General features: G+C 37.8%; 1 protein-coding gene across 1 annotated transcript in view; it reads right to left on the bottom strand.

The window, feature by feature from the left end:
* FBXO11 (F-box protein 11) overlaps positions 1-16415 on the bottom strand; it is a 73667-nt gene that overhangs the window by 39541 nt on the left and 17711 nt on the right. The window contains exons 2-3 of the mRNA XM_009586511.1: positions 1206-1333; positions 1001-1082 (exon numbers count right to left, since the gene is read on the bottom strand). Coding sequence (XP_009584806.1) covers positions 1001-1082; positions 1206-1333 — 210 coding nt within the window. The remainder of the gene's footprint in view (positions 1-1000; positions 1083-1205; positions 1334-16415) is intronic.

The following is a 16415-nucleotide window of genomic DNA, read 5'->3' as shown; positions in this document are numbered from 1 at the left end:
AAGAGACAGAGGGCTTGAAAGATAAAATCTACACTATGGAGAAGGTGAGAAGCCAAAAAGCACAATTCAACAGAAGCAATGAAAACGGACCAAAGCCTTGTGCCAGCTGCTCAGTTTTAATTCACAATGTTAAGGGAGACATGGACTAAAAAAACCCCAAGAAAGCAACAGAAACCACATCAATGGGAGTTGGCAAGTGTTGGTGTTGATTTTCCAGGGAAAAGTGACAGCAGATCTCCTGGAACTAAAGAGCGTGTCAGGAGACAAAAAGGGGTAGAAGCAGAGAGACTGAGAAAAGATGTAGAAAAAAGAACAAGTAGGATATGTGTGCCTATATATGCGCGTGTGTGTGTATATATATATAAAAAAAAAGTGTGCACACAAATAAAAATACACACACATATATGCACAATATAATTATATACACATGTATTGCACGTATGTGTTTATTATACAATATACATATACTGTATATGTGTGTGAAATATGTACATACATGTATGTAGGTGTATTTTTTATTTATAAACACACACAAACTCTCTCCCTCTCTCTAAAATGAAGTGCTATAACGACATACCAAAACTACCTCTAAACAATATACTAGAATAATACGATCAATATGAGAAATGGTAAATAAGCCTAGTCAGAGTGTTGCACCACTGCAGCATTACTGCTTCTAACAGTAGCTTGGATACAACTACACAGCTCTTTGAGGAGAATAAAAAACAAACAAAACCAAAACAAACCCCAAAAAACCCCAAACCAACACGCCTGCAGTGAAGCAGGTAGACTAAAGGACCAGATTCTAAAAATCAGATTAAAATCATGCTCCCAAATTTGAAGTTCAGAAGAACTTTGTAGGTTTTTTTTCACTACTGTTTCTTAGGTGGAGAACAGACAGGAAAAATAAGTTCGGCGTGGTGTGTGGGGGTGTGTGCGTGAAGTCAAAATGTCTCCACCCCTTCTCCCCCACCTCCTTCTTTGTACAAAAAGTTATTACCTGATAAATCCTGGGATTTTCCAGATACTCTAGCACGCTTAGCTCGGTGACCAAAGTTTTCAGTAGCTGAAGTGGAGGCACCCTTTAATGAAATAACTAAGAATTAGTTCAGTCATTAGGTAACTTATGAAAAGTACTAATTACCTTCCTATTCTTGAAACAGTAAGATTTACTTTACCATTAAAAGCAAACAAACAAAAGTTACCTCCATACTGCTCTTTGTAGGGCAAGCTGTTCTTTTAGGTAGAAGAGTTTTTCTGCGAAGTTGGTATGGACTATTTTGTGCACCAGGACCTGATTCTTCTGCAACCATATCTGCAGGTACATCATCATCTGTCAACAAAAAAGGAAATTTGCTAATTAGAATTGTAGTTTTGTAGCATTTAGAAAAATGCTATAGAAATTTTCAGGTAAATACATCCAGTCGGGAGGGTGGGAAGGAAGTGCTAGAGCAGAGAGAACTTTTAGTGAAAAATCAGAATATACACGGCATGCATAAAGTTATATGAGAAAGTATACATGAATTAACTTATGTTCTCCATATGTACACAGCAGCTATACCAAAAGCTGCTTTAAAAAAACCAACAAAACTCCAGAAACTTAGGCTTTCAGTTTTTCTGCAAGCATATAAATCACTGTGCTAATTCCATCACCTCATTACCTCAAATTTTTCACCTAACACTATCAGCATAATAAGGAACACTGGAGTTTCAATTATTAACCAGATGTTATCAAGAAATCCTTTAGTAAACATGGCATTTAGTACAAAACTCAAGGCAGAATTTTCCCCAAACATTTCAGGAATAGCCCAGGCCAGCAAACAAATCCTTCTGTAAAGTGGAGGTATCGTTAAATACATACATTCTGTTTTCCTAAATTAATTAATTTAGGAAATAAATGAATTAATAAAATTCCTATAATTATTCTATATTAAAGTAAGAGTATATTTTCTCCCTGCCCTTTAAAAAAAAAAAAGCAGAAAGTGTGAGGAGTATAATTTTAGAAGTTTTTGATTCATTAGTTTCAATTTTCCATGTTCATAGATTTACGCAACATACTCGAAACAAGCAAGAAATAATTACTTATCACTGCAGGCCCTACAACTAGCATCACATAATAAAGTCACAAGAATTTTTAAAAGGCCAGAACAAAAACCATATAGAAAATAAATTAAAGCACAGCTCCACTTAAGTAAAAGGTATACTTTCTGCAGATGCTAAACTGCGAGAAAAGAATTTTGGACTTCCTTTTCATTTTAACTGCTTTTTCATTTTTAAACAGGGTAAAACATGATGTAAAAGTGATAGCCAGAAAAGGAATACTGTAGAGTAAGCAGTTTTCCTGAATATACTGGGGTGAAGAGAGACTGATGTCAAAAAAAACACCACCATAAAAACCCCCTAATCTTCAAATATTAAACCAGTCTGTTTAAAACACAAAGAAAAGCAATTTTAAAAGTTCTAAAGATTCTCTTACATTTTAAAATTTTGATCTCATGCTTTTCCTAAGGGTTTTTTGTTTTGGTTTTTTTTGACATAAATTACACAACATTGCATTTATGTAGGATTATGCATGCCATCATAGTCCAAGCTGCTACATCAATGACAACTAACCAACAAAAGTCTGAAGAAAAAGCTGGTTCAGTGTCCTCCTGCTCTATGCTGGTCCCAATTTTTCCTCTCCTTTAGCAGATATTTATAAATTGCAAACTTTGCCATGTATCATAAACAGATCACAACAGTGCCAGGACATCTAAATAGAGGACAGAAGCTGGTAAAAAGCTTAAGTTAGCTGGTGGTATGTATGCAACTTCACACAGTCAGCTCAGGTCAATGTAGGAGACTGTCATCAGCTCGTTAATCCACCTGAAAATTAACCTTGCAAGAAGTACCTCCATGATTCCGCCAGCCCAGCAGCTGGTCCGGCTCAGCATAGCTACAAGGAGGGGACAAGACCCACATGACTGGGAACCACCACGCCTTTTGCAGCAACAGCACAGGTTTTTAAGGACAGAAGTGAACTGTGAAGCTTCTACCAAAAAACCACTACTTTTTAAAAACAACAGAGCAACCTCCATAACTTCAGCTAGAAGCTAGCTCACTCTCTCTCTCCCCGTCTGCTATTTACATGACACACCTCACTAGCATCTGAGCACTTCTCTACCCATAAAGGCTAAGTATTTATGCATTATGCAAAAAACCTGAAGGACACTGATAGAGGAACCGCAGTGCATTTTCCTATGAAGGAGTGTCTGGCCCAGTGTTGGCATCATGCACCTGTGGAAGGTTGCTTGCCCCTGAGCAGATCCACTGCATACTCACAATTCAGTTGCCTAATTTTACCTGTTTCATCTCTTTTACTTTTCATCTCTTGTACTTTTCATCTCTGATCAAAAATACCCTACCAATTTAACAAGATATCAGCAGGCAGAAGAGAGGAGCTGCTACAGGGGAGTTCCCAGCCCTCCCTCGCACGCCAGAGCAGAAAAGGAGCTGTGGGTCTGAAGTGGGCCCTGCCAGGAGGAATTCAGGCAGCCTCTGCCAGCAGCAAGGCTCTCTCATCGCAAAACACCCAAACGTTCTCAAACACTGCAGCATACATCTACTTTGCACCCCTTAATTCTACTTATGATCTGATACAGTAATTATGATTTCTGTTGCTAACATCCCCCAGAAGCATGCTTCTCAGGGATTTTGAGTGTCTTGTCTTAAACCCGTTTCCCTCTTTTGCACAGAAGACACAAATTGACTGTCAGGACGGCTGGGTTTTCCCCCCTGTTCTGGATGGTCAGTACAATAGTTCAAAATTGCCACATGAAACACAGCAAATGCCTAATAAGCAAACAGGAAAAAAGAAAAATAAAAATCAAACACAGAATTTTGATCTGTCGGTAGTCAATGAAAAGGGCAGAGACAAACCCCAATCAGCTCCTTAGAAGTAAACCCGTGGAGGCCACTAAGGACAAAACGTATTACTGCTGGAAAGAGAAGGCAGAAGCCTGTGGGGGAAAATAGAAGTAAAGGTCAGTTTGGCTGAAACACTGAAGGACTGGCTAAGCAGGAAAGAAATGTATTCATTTTCTTGCAGTGGATTTAGGAGGATGGCAGGAGTCCCGCTCGAAGATCACTTTTCTAGCACAAATGACATTAGGGGATATGCACACATTCACTCAGATTCACAGCAGGTATCACATGAATTAAAATCTTCCTGTTTTCCATCCGAGCGGCAAGCAAGAGGAGAGAAGGGCACCAGGGGAAAGCACGAATCCAGGCAGCGCGTGGGAAGCAGAAGAGTGCCCAGGGTACACGCGTGCCAAGGTGCCTGTGGCTGCCGAGCAATGCCGGCCTGGAGGCACCAGTCCATGTGGCAGTGCACATGGAACGTATCGTGACAGCAGCTCACGTATTGTGAGACCAGCTCAGGGGGAGGAGAGTGCTTCAGAAACCAAGAGCCTCCGGCCTGGCCCTGCCACAAACCTGCTAATTGTGCACAGGTAATTTGCTGGCTATAGAAGGATAACGAGAGTCAGGTGAGTTAGACGAGCGACTTCTCACCAGCAGTTTTTGTCACACTTCTGAGGAGCTGACCAGATTCTGCATAGATTTCTAACATTTCAGGAACAGTAACAACTGATAAAATCTTTCCAAATGCGGCCTGCGTAGTTACTGTCAAGTGAAACACTATCAGGAAACCTGAAAGTCTTAAGTGATCTGTTACGGTGCTTGTTTTTACCTTCCAAATGCTCTGTTGTAAGCTCTAAACAGACTAAACCAGCTACTGCGCTAGCTTTCAAATACTTCTCAGCAAGTAGTATTTCCTGAAAACTGCACATTACCCTTCCCTGAGCAAGCAACATGACAACACTCATAATACAGACTGAGAACTCCAAGAGCTGTATTTTGAAACCTCCCCTAAAAACATACTCACATAACAGACATACTTTAAAGTAGAAAAATCAACTTTAAAATACAGAACCTCAGTGCCTCCAAAATATTTTGAAAAACGCTGTTTTAAAGCATAATAGTATCAGCTACTGCACCTAGTAACATAAATAAAAGGCATTATAATCGCATTTGTTGATGGTAGAAGTATAAAAGTCAATAAACAAATCTGAGGGTGTGTGTAATATTAATATTCTCATACAAACAACTGCTGAAATGACTGCCAGATGCTGTCACAGTTTTAACCAAATCAATACATTTGCAGTTTTTAAGAGATTAAATTAAGCTGAGTCTGCTCTCAAATAAACATTTACCTGAATATTTTACACCAATTATATCGTATGGTACCATAAAATAATTTCAAACAAAATCATGCTTATTGCAAATTAAAAACTTAGTGACACTGACAGGTCAAAACCTAAATTTAAATTGGTAAGTATTTTACCTGATAGTTCAGAATGGCTCATGAAACCTGACCCATAGCACTACAAGCTTTAACACCCGCAAAAGACCAGTAAGCACAAATATTTCCAGGAGGAAAAGAAAAATAAAATTAATCTGCCACTCTGTCAACTGCTATAATCAATCAAGACTGTCTTGCATTTCCACAAATGCTATGGAAGTGTGTACTTTAAAGAGTACACCATTAACTTTTTTTTTTGTTTCATGAAGACATTGTAAGTTACAGAAAGGTGACAAAGAATTGTGAAAATAGTTTATTAAAAAAAAAAAAAAGGACACCAAAAAACAAAACCACACAGATCACTTCTAGAGAAAGTTTATCACGTCCATACCATCTTCTTTATAAAAGCATGTGCATGTGGTTTCACTTCTACCTTACACATGTTCAGATAATACTTCCAAGAGTCATCTTAAATATTGACAACTGTTGTGAAGACAGTAAGGCTGATAAAAGCTTTTTTTAAAAAACGCAAACAAACAAAAAAACAAAAAACCCCAAAAAACATATTTAAACCCCCCAAAATACACTCTTATCAGAAAAAAAAAGAAAAAAGGGGGGTTTCAAGGGAGGAAGCTCATACACTGATCTCTGTGTTTAATCACTTAGTTTTAACACTGCAATTTCACTTTTTTGTGCTGTTTTTCCGTATCTTCCCAAAACGGGGCGCAGGGGGAACAAAACAAAACAAAGAGATTTGTAGTCATGAGAGGCAAAATGCTGGGGGTGGCAGGTATTCCCAAACAGACACAGCATTGAAATTGTTCCTGCAGACTGGGGGAAGAAAATGGTGAGAAACATAACCAACTAGTTTTAAAATAGAGAAATCCGTACCAAATTAGGAGTAGGCCCCAGAAGAACACCTCTGAAAAATAAAGTTAACCCATATTGAACCTGTTTGAATGAAGTGATGATTTGTTTTGCCTATCAAACAAATTTCAACAGTAACAACAGTTCATCATACAGTGTTTTAAGTAGAACTGGTGCCATTTCAGAATGAAATAATATACTACTAAGACAAAAATCGCAACACTGTCCATCTTCATAATTAGAAGAAAATCTGAGAAATGCAACTAAAATGTGAACTGATACAGCTCAGTTGCTTTGGTAGAGCAAATCTTGCCATATATTTGGCAAAATGTGGATAAGGCATACTGCCAACCTGTGAGGTGACAGCTCCAACTACCTCACTGCTGGATTAGCTTAAAATTGCAACGGAGAAGAAAAGACGACACAAGCTTAAGGGAGTAGAAAAGGAAGGTACACACAAAAGACATAGCAATAAAGGCAAAATGACTTACAGAACAGAAACACAAGGCAGGAGTTCTGTATTTGCACAGACAATAGCTGCAAAACATGAGCATCTCTGTAACAAATTGTCAACCCAAAAAACACGAACACACCCACCCACCATTTCTCTTTAAGCGGCAGAATCTCTAGGAGTGAGCTGTTAAATAAATGTATGTATCAATAGTGTGACTTGACACTCATCCCATGTCCTTGCAAACACTCCAACAAGTAGCTGACTCTTAAAAGCAGATACAGTACCAAAACCTGAAAGATACTGAGTATAGAAATGGTACATTCTACTCTGTATCTCAGAGCAAAAGTTTCTCACACCAGTAGCAGCTTTCCCATTGATTCAGGGCAGCATTTAAGGGTTAGTTTAAATTATGGATGGCTGGTTGCTTTTGAAATGGAGACCATTTTCTTTTGAGAGCTATCTGAGTATCTCTTTGAAGAGAAAGCCACTAGCTAGGAATACCACCACAAAACAAACAAAACAAAACAACTCAAAAACTGAGAAAGATAACATGCAAAGTTCACTGACCTCAGATCCAACATGTCCTAAAGGCAAGAGCATTTTGGTGTTCTTTCACTGTCAAGTTCCACTTTTCCAAAGTGGACTTTAAAAAAAAAAAAAAAACAACAAAACACAAACAAAGCCACAAAAAAACCCAACTCTAAAAGAAAGAGAAGGCACTATACAGCAATTCCCTTCATTTTATGTTTTAAAAAAAAAAATTGATATTAAAATAAGAAGTAGCTGCAAACTCATCTACTACTAACGAAAAAGAGACTTCAATAAATACTGTAATATATTTTAATTTTCATCATGGAAAGAAACCCTGCAGTATTTTCCAAGCAATATCCAAAGCAGCCTGACTCACATAAAGATAAAATCTAAGAGGTGGTATTTTTGTAAGGTTCTGATGGCACAGGTCAACAAGAAGGATTAATCTCTGACAGGAGTCAAGGCTGTTTGGAACTGGAAGAGACTCAGCAAGAAAAAGACTCAGAGATCTCCACTCAGAGTAGCAGGCTTTCAGTTTGGAAAGGGGACAGACCTAACATTAAAAATGTATGCTTTCTCAAAGACTATGGAAAGATCAGACTTACTGAACACCATATGGATTAAAGAGATTCTGTCTTCTGGGAAGCAACAACTAGACACAATAACTATTACTGACTACTAGAATATTTCAAATATACATACAATTTCTTACTGATAATAAACCAAAGATATATTATATAACAATATGCAAACTTATTGTAATTTGCAATGGTTTATTTGATAAACAAAAAGTATGTGGACTACCTAGAATCTTTTTTCCTGTATGGAAATTATTTCTTAAATTGAGAGAGAGAAAAAAAAATTATGCTTTAAGCTAAAAGTCTCGGTATTTGTACAGAGCAAAATAAAAACACACACCCTCCACCCAAAGAATCAAACAGCACCTTTTTGGATTTTATATTTTAAGCTTTGAAACATTGATACCCAAATGAGATAGCTTATTACTCTTTGGAAATAGGTCGTACAGTCTCGATGGCCTAAAAAGAGTAAGAATAGATCAGATGCTGAACTCCATGTGTATTTGCTCAAAAGCTCATATTAGTTTTACAACACATTTAAACGTGTTTTCTACAAGGAGAAAAGTAACTACTTCTTCTATCTACATAGAGAGTTTCTTAAGGCTCAGATTATTTTTTGTGTTACTCTCTGTATCTAATGGAAATTAACTTTTCTCTAAGAATCGGATGTTTCTTCTCCTCCTCAGTGCATTGTGAAGCCCACTACAGCAATCCTTACAGAGGTCACTCAAATCAGACAGGAGAGAAAACACTCCCTCAAAGGCCTGTTAGGTCAACGAGCACCCTCAAAATGCTGCATACTAAAATACAGCTTATATACACAAGGCAAAAACTTAAGTTCTTAGAGCTGGCACAAAGCAGACGGAAAGTGAAAGGAGACAATTGGGAAAGATAAACTGGCTGCAAGCCCAAAACTTGTCCCCAACTACATTTCTTTAAAAATTATCAACCGTCAAACAGCTAGTCACATCTCTGAATCTCGTCCACTAGGGAGTTCATAGTCTAAAACCATCTCGCACAAAAACCATGTGTGAACACTAGTTAAAAACCCCTCCAGGCACTATGAAGAATATTTTCCTTTTCAGAAGCCAGGAGCAGAAGTGGTAACTAGGATTTGATGAAAAATTCTAGTTTCTTTCCACAACCACCCCCCCAAAAGAGATATTTAACACCAGGTTAAAGACTGAATTTCTAAAAAAAAATTCATTAACATGCACTTTCTTATTAGACATACAGAATAATTGTGCAAGTACCTCCACACTTGAGCTACTTGTTAGGTAACTCATTTTAGAGAGGGAAGAAAAAATCTTCTTCTCAGAACAAGCAGCTCTAATAATCAGCACTAGCATGTTTCAAACAATAGTACTGACAAACTAGAATAAGATTCTTCCTTAGGTATTTTTTTAAATTATACTGTTTTCCCAAACTGATGATAATTGTATTACAGCACCGTCTATAACATTTAGCAAACTAATAAACAAGTCTCCAGGTGGCTGCTTTGCAAGTTTTTTATTAAGAGAACTTCCCTTCCTGCTTAATAGGCAGCTTGACTCCTGCTCTGACAAGCTTTCATTGAGAAGGGACAAGGATCCCTTTTTGGGTGCATTCCTCATTAATAAAGCAATACTTTCAAAGCTGTGGCCTTGCTGCATGGTTCCTTGATGCTAGAGTGAAAAAGCTGACCAAGTAGATTTTAAAGGTTTGGGGATATACAGTGTTTAAGAGCCTTCCTACATAGTGCTTAACAGTCTTTCCTCATTACATTTCTGAGTGATGCTAAAGAAAATAGACTTTATTATTCAAGCTGGTTTTTTTTCTGTCTATTCTGACTACTGACTTGAGTTTCCAACTAGGACCAATTTAGTTAAAATTTCTACCTGGTCGTATCACTTCATTTGTTAGAGTAGTCAAGTTACCAGTGTCGAAGATCATCCCCCTCTTTGGCTGAAATACAGCAACTTTCATCCCACTAGAAAAGCATAGCCAGTGACAACAATAAAAACACACTGAAAGAGGTTCAAGTATTCCCATTTTATTCTGCAACACAATTGACCAGAAAGATGTTTCTGATCAACCACCATACTTTAACTTCAGGCAGTACTTCAAGGTGCCTGAACAGAGGCGAGAATGCAACCCTGTGGGCGCACCCTTGGAGCTATTGTGATGGAAAATAACACCAAACAAAAAACCAAACACAACCCCCCCTTCTTCCTCTTCCTCCCTGCAAAAATCCCACCTTACCAGGAGACGGTATCTCAGACAGGAAGAAATGGTAGATTCTCCAACAGCAACACCACAGTGACAACATGTGCACTTTGGTGGCACAGAGGAATTGTTAACTAAGCAGTCACCAGCACTTAAAAAAAACCAAAACCCAACAGAGAACTCGCTTCCCTGAACTATACTGTTAGTAAAATCGCTGGACATTGATAGGATGAAAACTAGCCTCCAAAACTTAGGTATTGGGAAGAGGGCAGACTCTGGCTGGGGTCAGTTGGGACAAGTAAGTAAATTAATTTTATGGAATGGCCATTAAGGCAAACGAGTATTTCCATCTTGTCTGACAGCCTGGCTCAGGCTAGATAACAATTTTCTGAGAAAAATGTTATAGCTAGCATAAGTAAAATGAGAGGTATTTGTGAGGATAGATTATTTCTAATAAGCAGAGAGTAGCTGAGCTATGAAGCAGAAAGCTGACATTCTTTAATTAGAGTAAGCCTGGATATTCTTGATACCCATAAACCCCAAAAAGAATTAATTAGAAATTTGTAAATTTCTGGGTTTTTTTAACTTCCGGTGGCAATTATTTCCAGCCTAATCTCATCCTGCATGAGTAACTGCCTTTAGCACCGCTGGAACTAAAGAATGAGCATGACACTATTAATTTTTAATCCATTTGAGTTTCTGGTATCTTTGAAAAAAATGGAGGGAAACCCACAGTATAGGAATGAATAAATTCATTGAGAAAGCAGAGATTTCACTTAATGCATCTACAATTTACACTTCCAATTTTCTATGGCCCATAACTGATCCATTTGCAGAGATGTTCTGTGATGCATGGGAAGCTAAGAGAAACCTTGCTCACAGAAACATGGCTCCCCTTGAAAGGACAGGCAAGTTTACGTGCAATAAAACAATCCACATAGCTACAAGTCTCATTATGACTAAACACTATCGCAACTATTCAAGCGTAACTCCCATAAAACATAATCTCAGGGCACGATCATTTCACCAAATTTTCAGGAAATGAAAGCCTCCCACAGATTTCTCTGCCATAAGCCACATCTGCAGAGCACTGTTATAACATAGGCAGGGAGAAGGGCGGGGGGGGGGCGGGGGGAAGTATCTCCTGCTACTAAGAGTAGTAGCAGATTTGGAGATACTTGCCATGCAAAGCCATCTGCCTTATATGGACTCTACATCAGAAGTGACTGACATCTATCAATACATTGGCCCAGCCGGATCCTAGTTATGTCAAGAAGCAGTTTTGATATACTAAACTAGGAATTTCCTAAGGTTCTTCAGAATGAAAAGAGTTTCTGAAATGCCCATCATAACAAGGAAAGGCAGTCATGGATCTGCCTTGCAGTGGCAAAAATCCTAAGGAAGAAAAAAAAAAAAGGCAACCAAGATGAAAGGCCAGACAATTCTTTCTGTATGCTGGGAGGGGGGTACAGTCAGTATTATTTCCTCCAAGAAAAAGCAATAGGAGGAAAAAATACATTAATAGTACTCTAAAGCTTACTGGGTTTGGCTGTCATTCTTCCCTTTCTGTATCCTACTATTATGTTACATCAAAGGAAGACAATAATAATAATCAAGAACCAGGAACCATCAACTTAAGCACTTTATATGATTCTATGATTCTAGGAAAACAGAGGGTCACCAAGAAAATCTTAGTTTGATTCTTGACTTTTTATAGATCCCAGATAACACTTTGACATAACCTTGAGAAACAATACAAGCCAACAGACTATGAAGCATAGTTTTCTGGAGAAATCCCTACTGGTATAGATGGGCAAATACATACTGTACCAAGCAAATTTTCCCAGTCATGTTCAGCTGCAGTGGCAATTTACACCAACCATTAGTCTAGGAAGAAGCAGAGGAACACCAAACAGTCCAGGGGCAAAAAGCTGGACCTTTGACAGATAGCTAGGAGGAAAAACACCTTGAGTTAATAATACTCACAGTTTTGGATATCCAAGAGCATGTCACTAGAAAAAGATAACTGTGTGAACTGCAAAAGGTAAAATATGAATTCCGCTACCTCTTTTGGCTATTTCCCCTAACTTACTATTACAATGATATTAAACATACATGCTACTTTCTCCTCCTGCCCAAGTATTACAATCAACACTTACACAAGTATTTCAAGCGTTACAGCTGAAGGGCGGGGGGTGGGGAATAAAAACAAAACAAACAAAAACAGACAAAACAAAAAAGCACAATTAAAAACAAACAAAAACCCCCCCCACACACAAAAAAACCAAACCAAAAAAAACCCATGAAATGCCACCATATGAACAACATAACTAGCAAAACTGAAATGCAGTACAAACTAGGGAGGGGGGGAAAAAAAAAAAAAAAAATCATTAGATGCCCCCAAATCATTGTTCTTTTATTCACCAAAAAGACAGACCCCCTATTACAGCATATAGTTATTTTTAACCTGACTTTCAGCAAGGTATTCAATGATAATTATGCCAGAAACATGCACACACAAAAAAAGAAAGCAAGCATTTATTATCGTTGGATCAGTCAGAAATATGTTGTTTCTAATGTACTTTGTAATAAGGCTGAATTTTACAAGACTAACTGTGGCAAGGTTTGCATGCACCAAGTCAGACTTATCTGATCATTACTTACTCTGACAACTTTTCTAAATGACTGTTCCTATTATTCTATTACTTGAATTACAAACTCCAAAGTGCCTGACAAGACCAGGAAAGCATGGCTCTGTTTAGCTTCAGGGAAATGACTGTGAGAAAACTGTGTGTGGAACTATAGTAAAACCAAGCATCGTCAGGGCGCGGGAAGAAAATGCTTTGTTACTCATTACTTATTTGCCAGCATATATGTTATTAACATGGGTTAAGAGAACTGTCATCAAACTATAAAACACCAATCTAGTAGGCAACTTCCGATTCAAATCTAAATTTGTTAAGAGCTACAGTAAAAACAAGAAACTGCTATCAACACCAAATACCGTAGTACTAAGGGCCAACAGCCTACCTAAACCCAAGCTGCTTTGAGAAAGAAAGGAAACTAAACCCTGTATAGAGAACAACTATCCACATTCAAACCTTCTACTCTAGGAGGTAAGATTAAATAGGTTTTCTACCAAGTTTTACAATATTAATACATTATATAAATACAAATTGAAAGAACATGACTGACTGTTTTCCATTGCCAACATGTGCTGCAAAACAAACATCAGGAAAGCTGGAAACAAGGTTTTGTATTATATGTGCAAGGAAATTGCAGCACAGGGAGGACACTCTGTTCTTCCTTGCCCTGTAGAGTAAGGATCTTCTAAGCACCCCAGTCCAGCAGTTACTACTCTTGGACATCTGGAGGGGAAAAAAAAAAATTACATCCTGATTTTTTATTAGAAAACCAAATGGCATAGTTTTGACATATTAATCCAAGTTTCTACCTTTGTTGTTTGTTTTCTCTCCTTCTAAACAGAACTTTTTTTAAACCACATTTATTTTTAAAGACACATACTTCCTTTTTTTAAACCTAAATGCTCTGTGTAAATTCTATACACATTAGTTATCCAGCCCATTCCACAGCACTTCATAACCAACCACTCTGTAACGCTCACCTAGTTTAAACTTTCCCCTGTTTTCAACTGCAATGGAAACATGCTTTCAGATGCAGACTGATCATGTATTTTTACCATTAAAAACAGCATCATGCATGGAATGCTGCATCAATGTACTTCTAAAAGCTTTTTCTAAGTAGCTATTAAATTTCCATTAGTATTTTCTATTAACACTGTCATCTCACATTGCGAGTAGCTCTTACACATGGGTTTAGATATATATAAGTGTATTTGAACTTCAGAAAAAACCACATTTTTAATACATAATACAACTGATTTTGATACAGGAACTCAGTTTTCAGTAAAACTTCAGAGACTAAAACACTAGCAGCTGCAACTGCTAACCTGTGCATGGAGGTGGAGGGCAAAAATCAGTGTATTTGGCTGTTAGTTATGTCTTTTGGCCGCCAATTACACTAATTGCAGAAACATTTTCTTCTGAGAAATTCTGACGTAAAATGTAATGGCAGCTTAATTTAAGAGTTTCCAAATTGAGATGTGTTTGCAGTGAATGCTCTCAAGTTCAAAACTCTGCAGATGATGCCCTGTATCCCGATGAACTACTTTCAACTACTGACAATTTCATTTAAAAAAAAAAAAAACAAACACAAACCCAAAACCCAAAAAAACATCAAGTTTATTTTCTCAGCATCTCTCAACTGTTTTTCTCATGGTCCCAATTTGCCTAAAACTCTGTTATACTAAACAATATGGAAACACCATCTAAAAAAAAAAAAAAAAAAATCAACCAAAAAACCGTTTAGATTCCCGCCCCCCTGCAAATGAAGGAGATGCTTGCTATTTGCATTTCAAGTTTATTCTTAACAACATTAAGAAACAATAAAGTTCAAGCGGGCAGTGTAAGCTCGGTTACCTGAGAGCAAGCGTAAGTCACAAAACAGAGGGGAACTACTAATTTTTCATATTGTCTAAAACATCCAGAACTAAGTGCTGAAAGTTTTCAACAGGGTTGTTTTTCTTCCCTCCACTGCCTTTTATGTCTAGTCTTTTCTGTATACCTACAGCAGAATCCTGAAGTTTTCCTTTTCCAAAACAGGTCCTCCTTCTCATGCACCTAAACTCCCATTTTGTTTAGTTTCCATAGTTCTGGGTATTCACCCATTTTAAGACCAGATAGAATGGCTCTTTGTCATTTATTCCATATCCATTTTCAAGTCCTGACCCACCACACTTCCTACAAACTCACTATAACTTGTCATGCCTCAGTATGATAAATTTCTATTTTAAAAAACTGTTTTAAAATAATGTGCATTAACTGTAAAAGCTGTTTGAACATACGCAACAAAAAGCAATGGGGAAATGGTATGGTTGGAGAAAGAGTCCAATAACACAGCCCCTTCCAGACTCTCAAAGCCCTTCACTATACACAGTAATCCTGTGTCGTGAGCCGTTAAAATACAGATTGAAACAGCCACCAAAAATAACCCTGATGTTACAAGGCCACAAGGACCTTAAGAGGCTTTAAGAGGAAGAAGTGTTCTTTATCACCATGCCAAAAAATTAAAGATTATCTAGAAAACTGACCATCTTAGTATGCAACTTCTCCTTTCATGTCTGGATAGTTCCATCACTATCCATCTGCCTCGCATATTTTCTCTCAGGCATATACACAAAGCAGGGTATTTAGAGACCAAGACACTCTGGAGTGTCAATGGACAAAAGACACATGCAGAAAAAACCTGAATCATTAAACTCATTTTCTGATTATTTTATCTACATTTTTTTTTTCAGAGAAAGAATAGAAAAAAAAAGGAAAAAGATTGAGTAGAGAGTATTAAAAGATGTCAAGATTTCCCACGGCAGCTGCCCCATGGGGAGGTTCCCCTCCACCCCATGAGTACTGCTGACTCCCTCTCTACCCCCATATTCCCAACAAGCCCATGCAGTTTGATCCTGTCCCTTTTAGTACTTCTTAGCATTGATGAAAAGTTAAACAAATACATATAGAATAGAAATGCAGCTGTTTGCATATGCATAGCTGTTGAGGCATTCTTCTGCAGACAATTTTGATATCTATACAAAAATACATCGTAAGAGAAGAGTCACAGGTGTACAGCCCCGGAACAGTTCCAAACATTTAGCCAACCTAATTTTACTTAGTACGTCAACAGAGTGGGTCAGTCACAATACCTCAGTTAAGGAGGGCTGCCATTTCATAGTATTAATTTATTGTGGTTGTCAGGTCATCTGACTATATCCTTAAAAGGTTGCAGGAATAAAGAGTATTAACATTAAGAAGGAACATCATATTACAAACAAGATAGATCGCTAACATACCTTCAGATAAGTTCTGTATGACAAATAATCTTATAGATAATTATCTCTTCTGGAGGACAAACTGCTCAAATACTATTTAAAATAAAAACAAAGACTTCTTTGGCCCAAAGCACTGCAAAAGTTCACTCAGCTTACAGCTCTACACAAATAAGGTGAGAAAGTATTTAAGCACGGGAAGGACATTATAAAAAGAAAATTTCCATGTGAACATAAGGAAACTCCCCCCCCCCACCACCTTTCCTGTGAGGGAGCACTGGCACAGGTTGCCTGGAGAGTTTGTGGAGTCTCCAAACTCTGTGAGCCCTTTCCAAGGCAGCCATGGCTTTGCTAATAAGGCTTATTTGAGCTAAAACAAGATAATAAGCAAAAGATCAGCTCAAAAGGCTGTTCCATCCGTTTTTGAAGGATGACCTAAGTTAGGAGCCCAGACTCCCCATGTAGTCAGCAAACAGAGAAGGCGCCATCAGAGAACGATTCATTCATTGCTTGACTCCAGCATTCTCATCAGGCAGG

The sequence above is a fragment of the Fulmarus glacialis genome, unplaced genomic scaffold, assembly GCF_000690835.1.
Source record: "Fulmarus glacialis isolate BGI_N327 unplaced genomic scaffold, ASM69083v1 scaffold13551, whole genome shotgun sequence".
In the NCBI taxonomy this organism is placed as follows: domain Eukaryota; kingdom Metazoa; phylum Chordata; class Aves; order Procellariiformes; family Procellariidae; genus Fulmarus; species Fulmarus glacialis.
The sequence above is the reverse complement of the archived record's forward strand: the minus strand, read 5'-3'. Positions and strand labels throughout refer to the sequence as shown.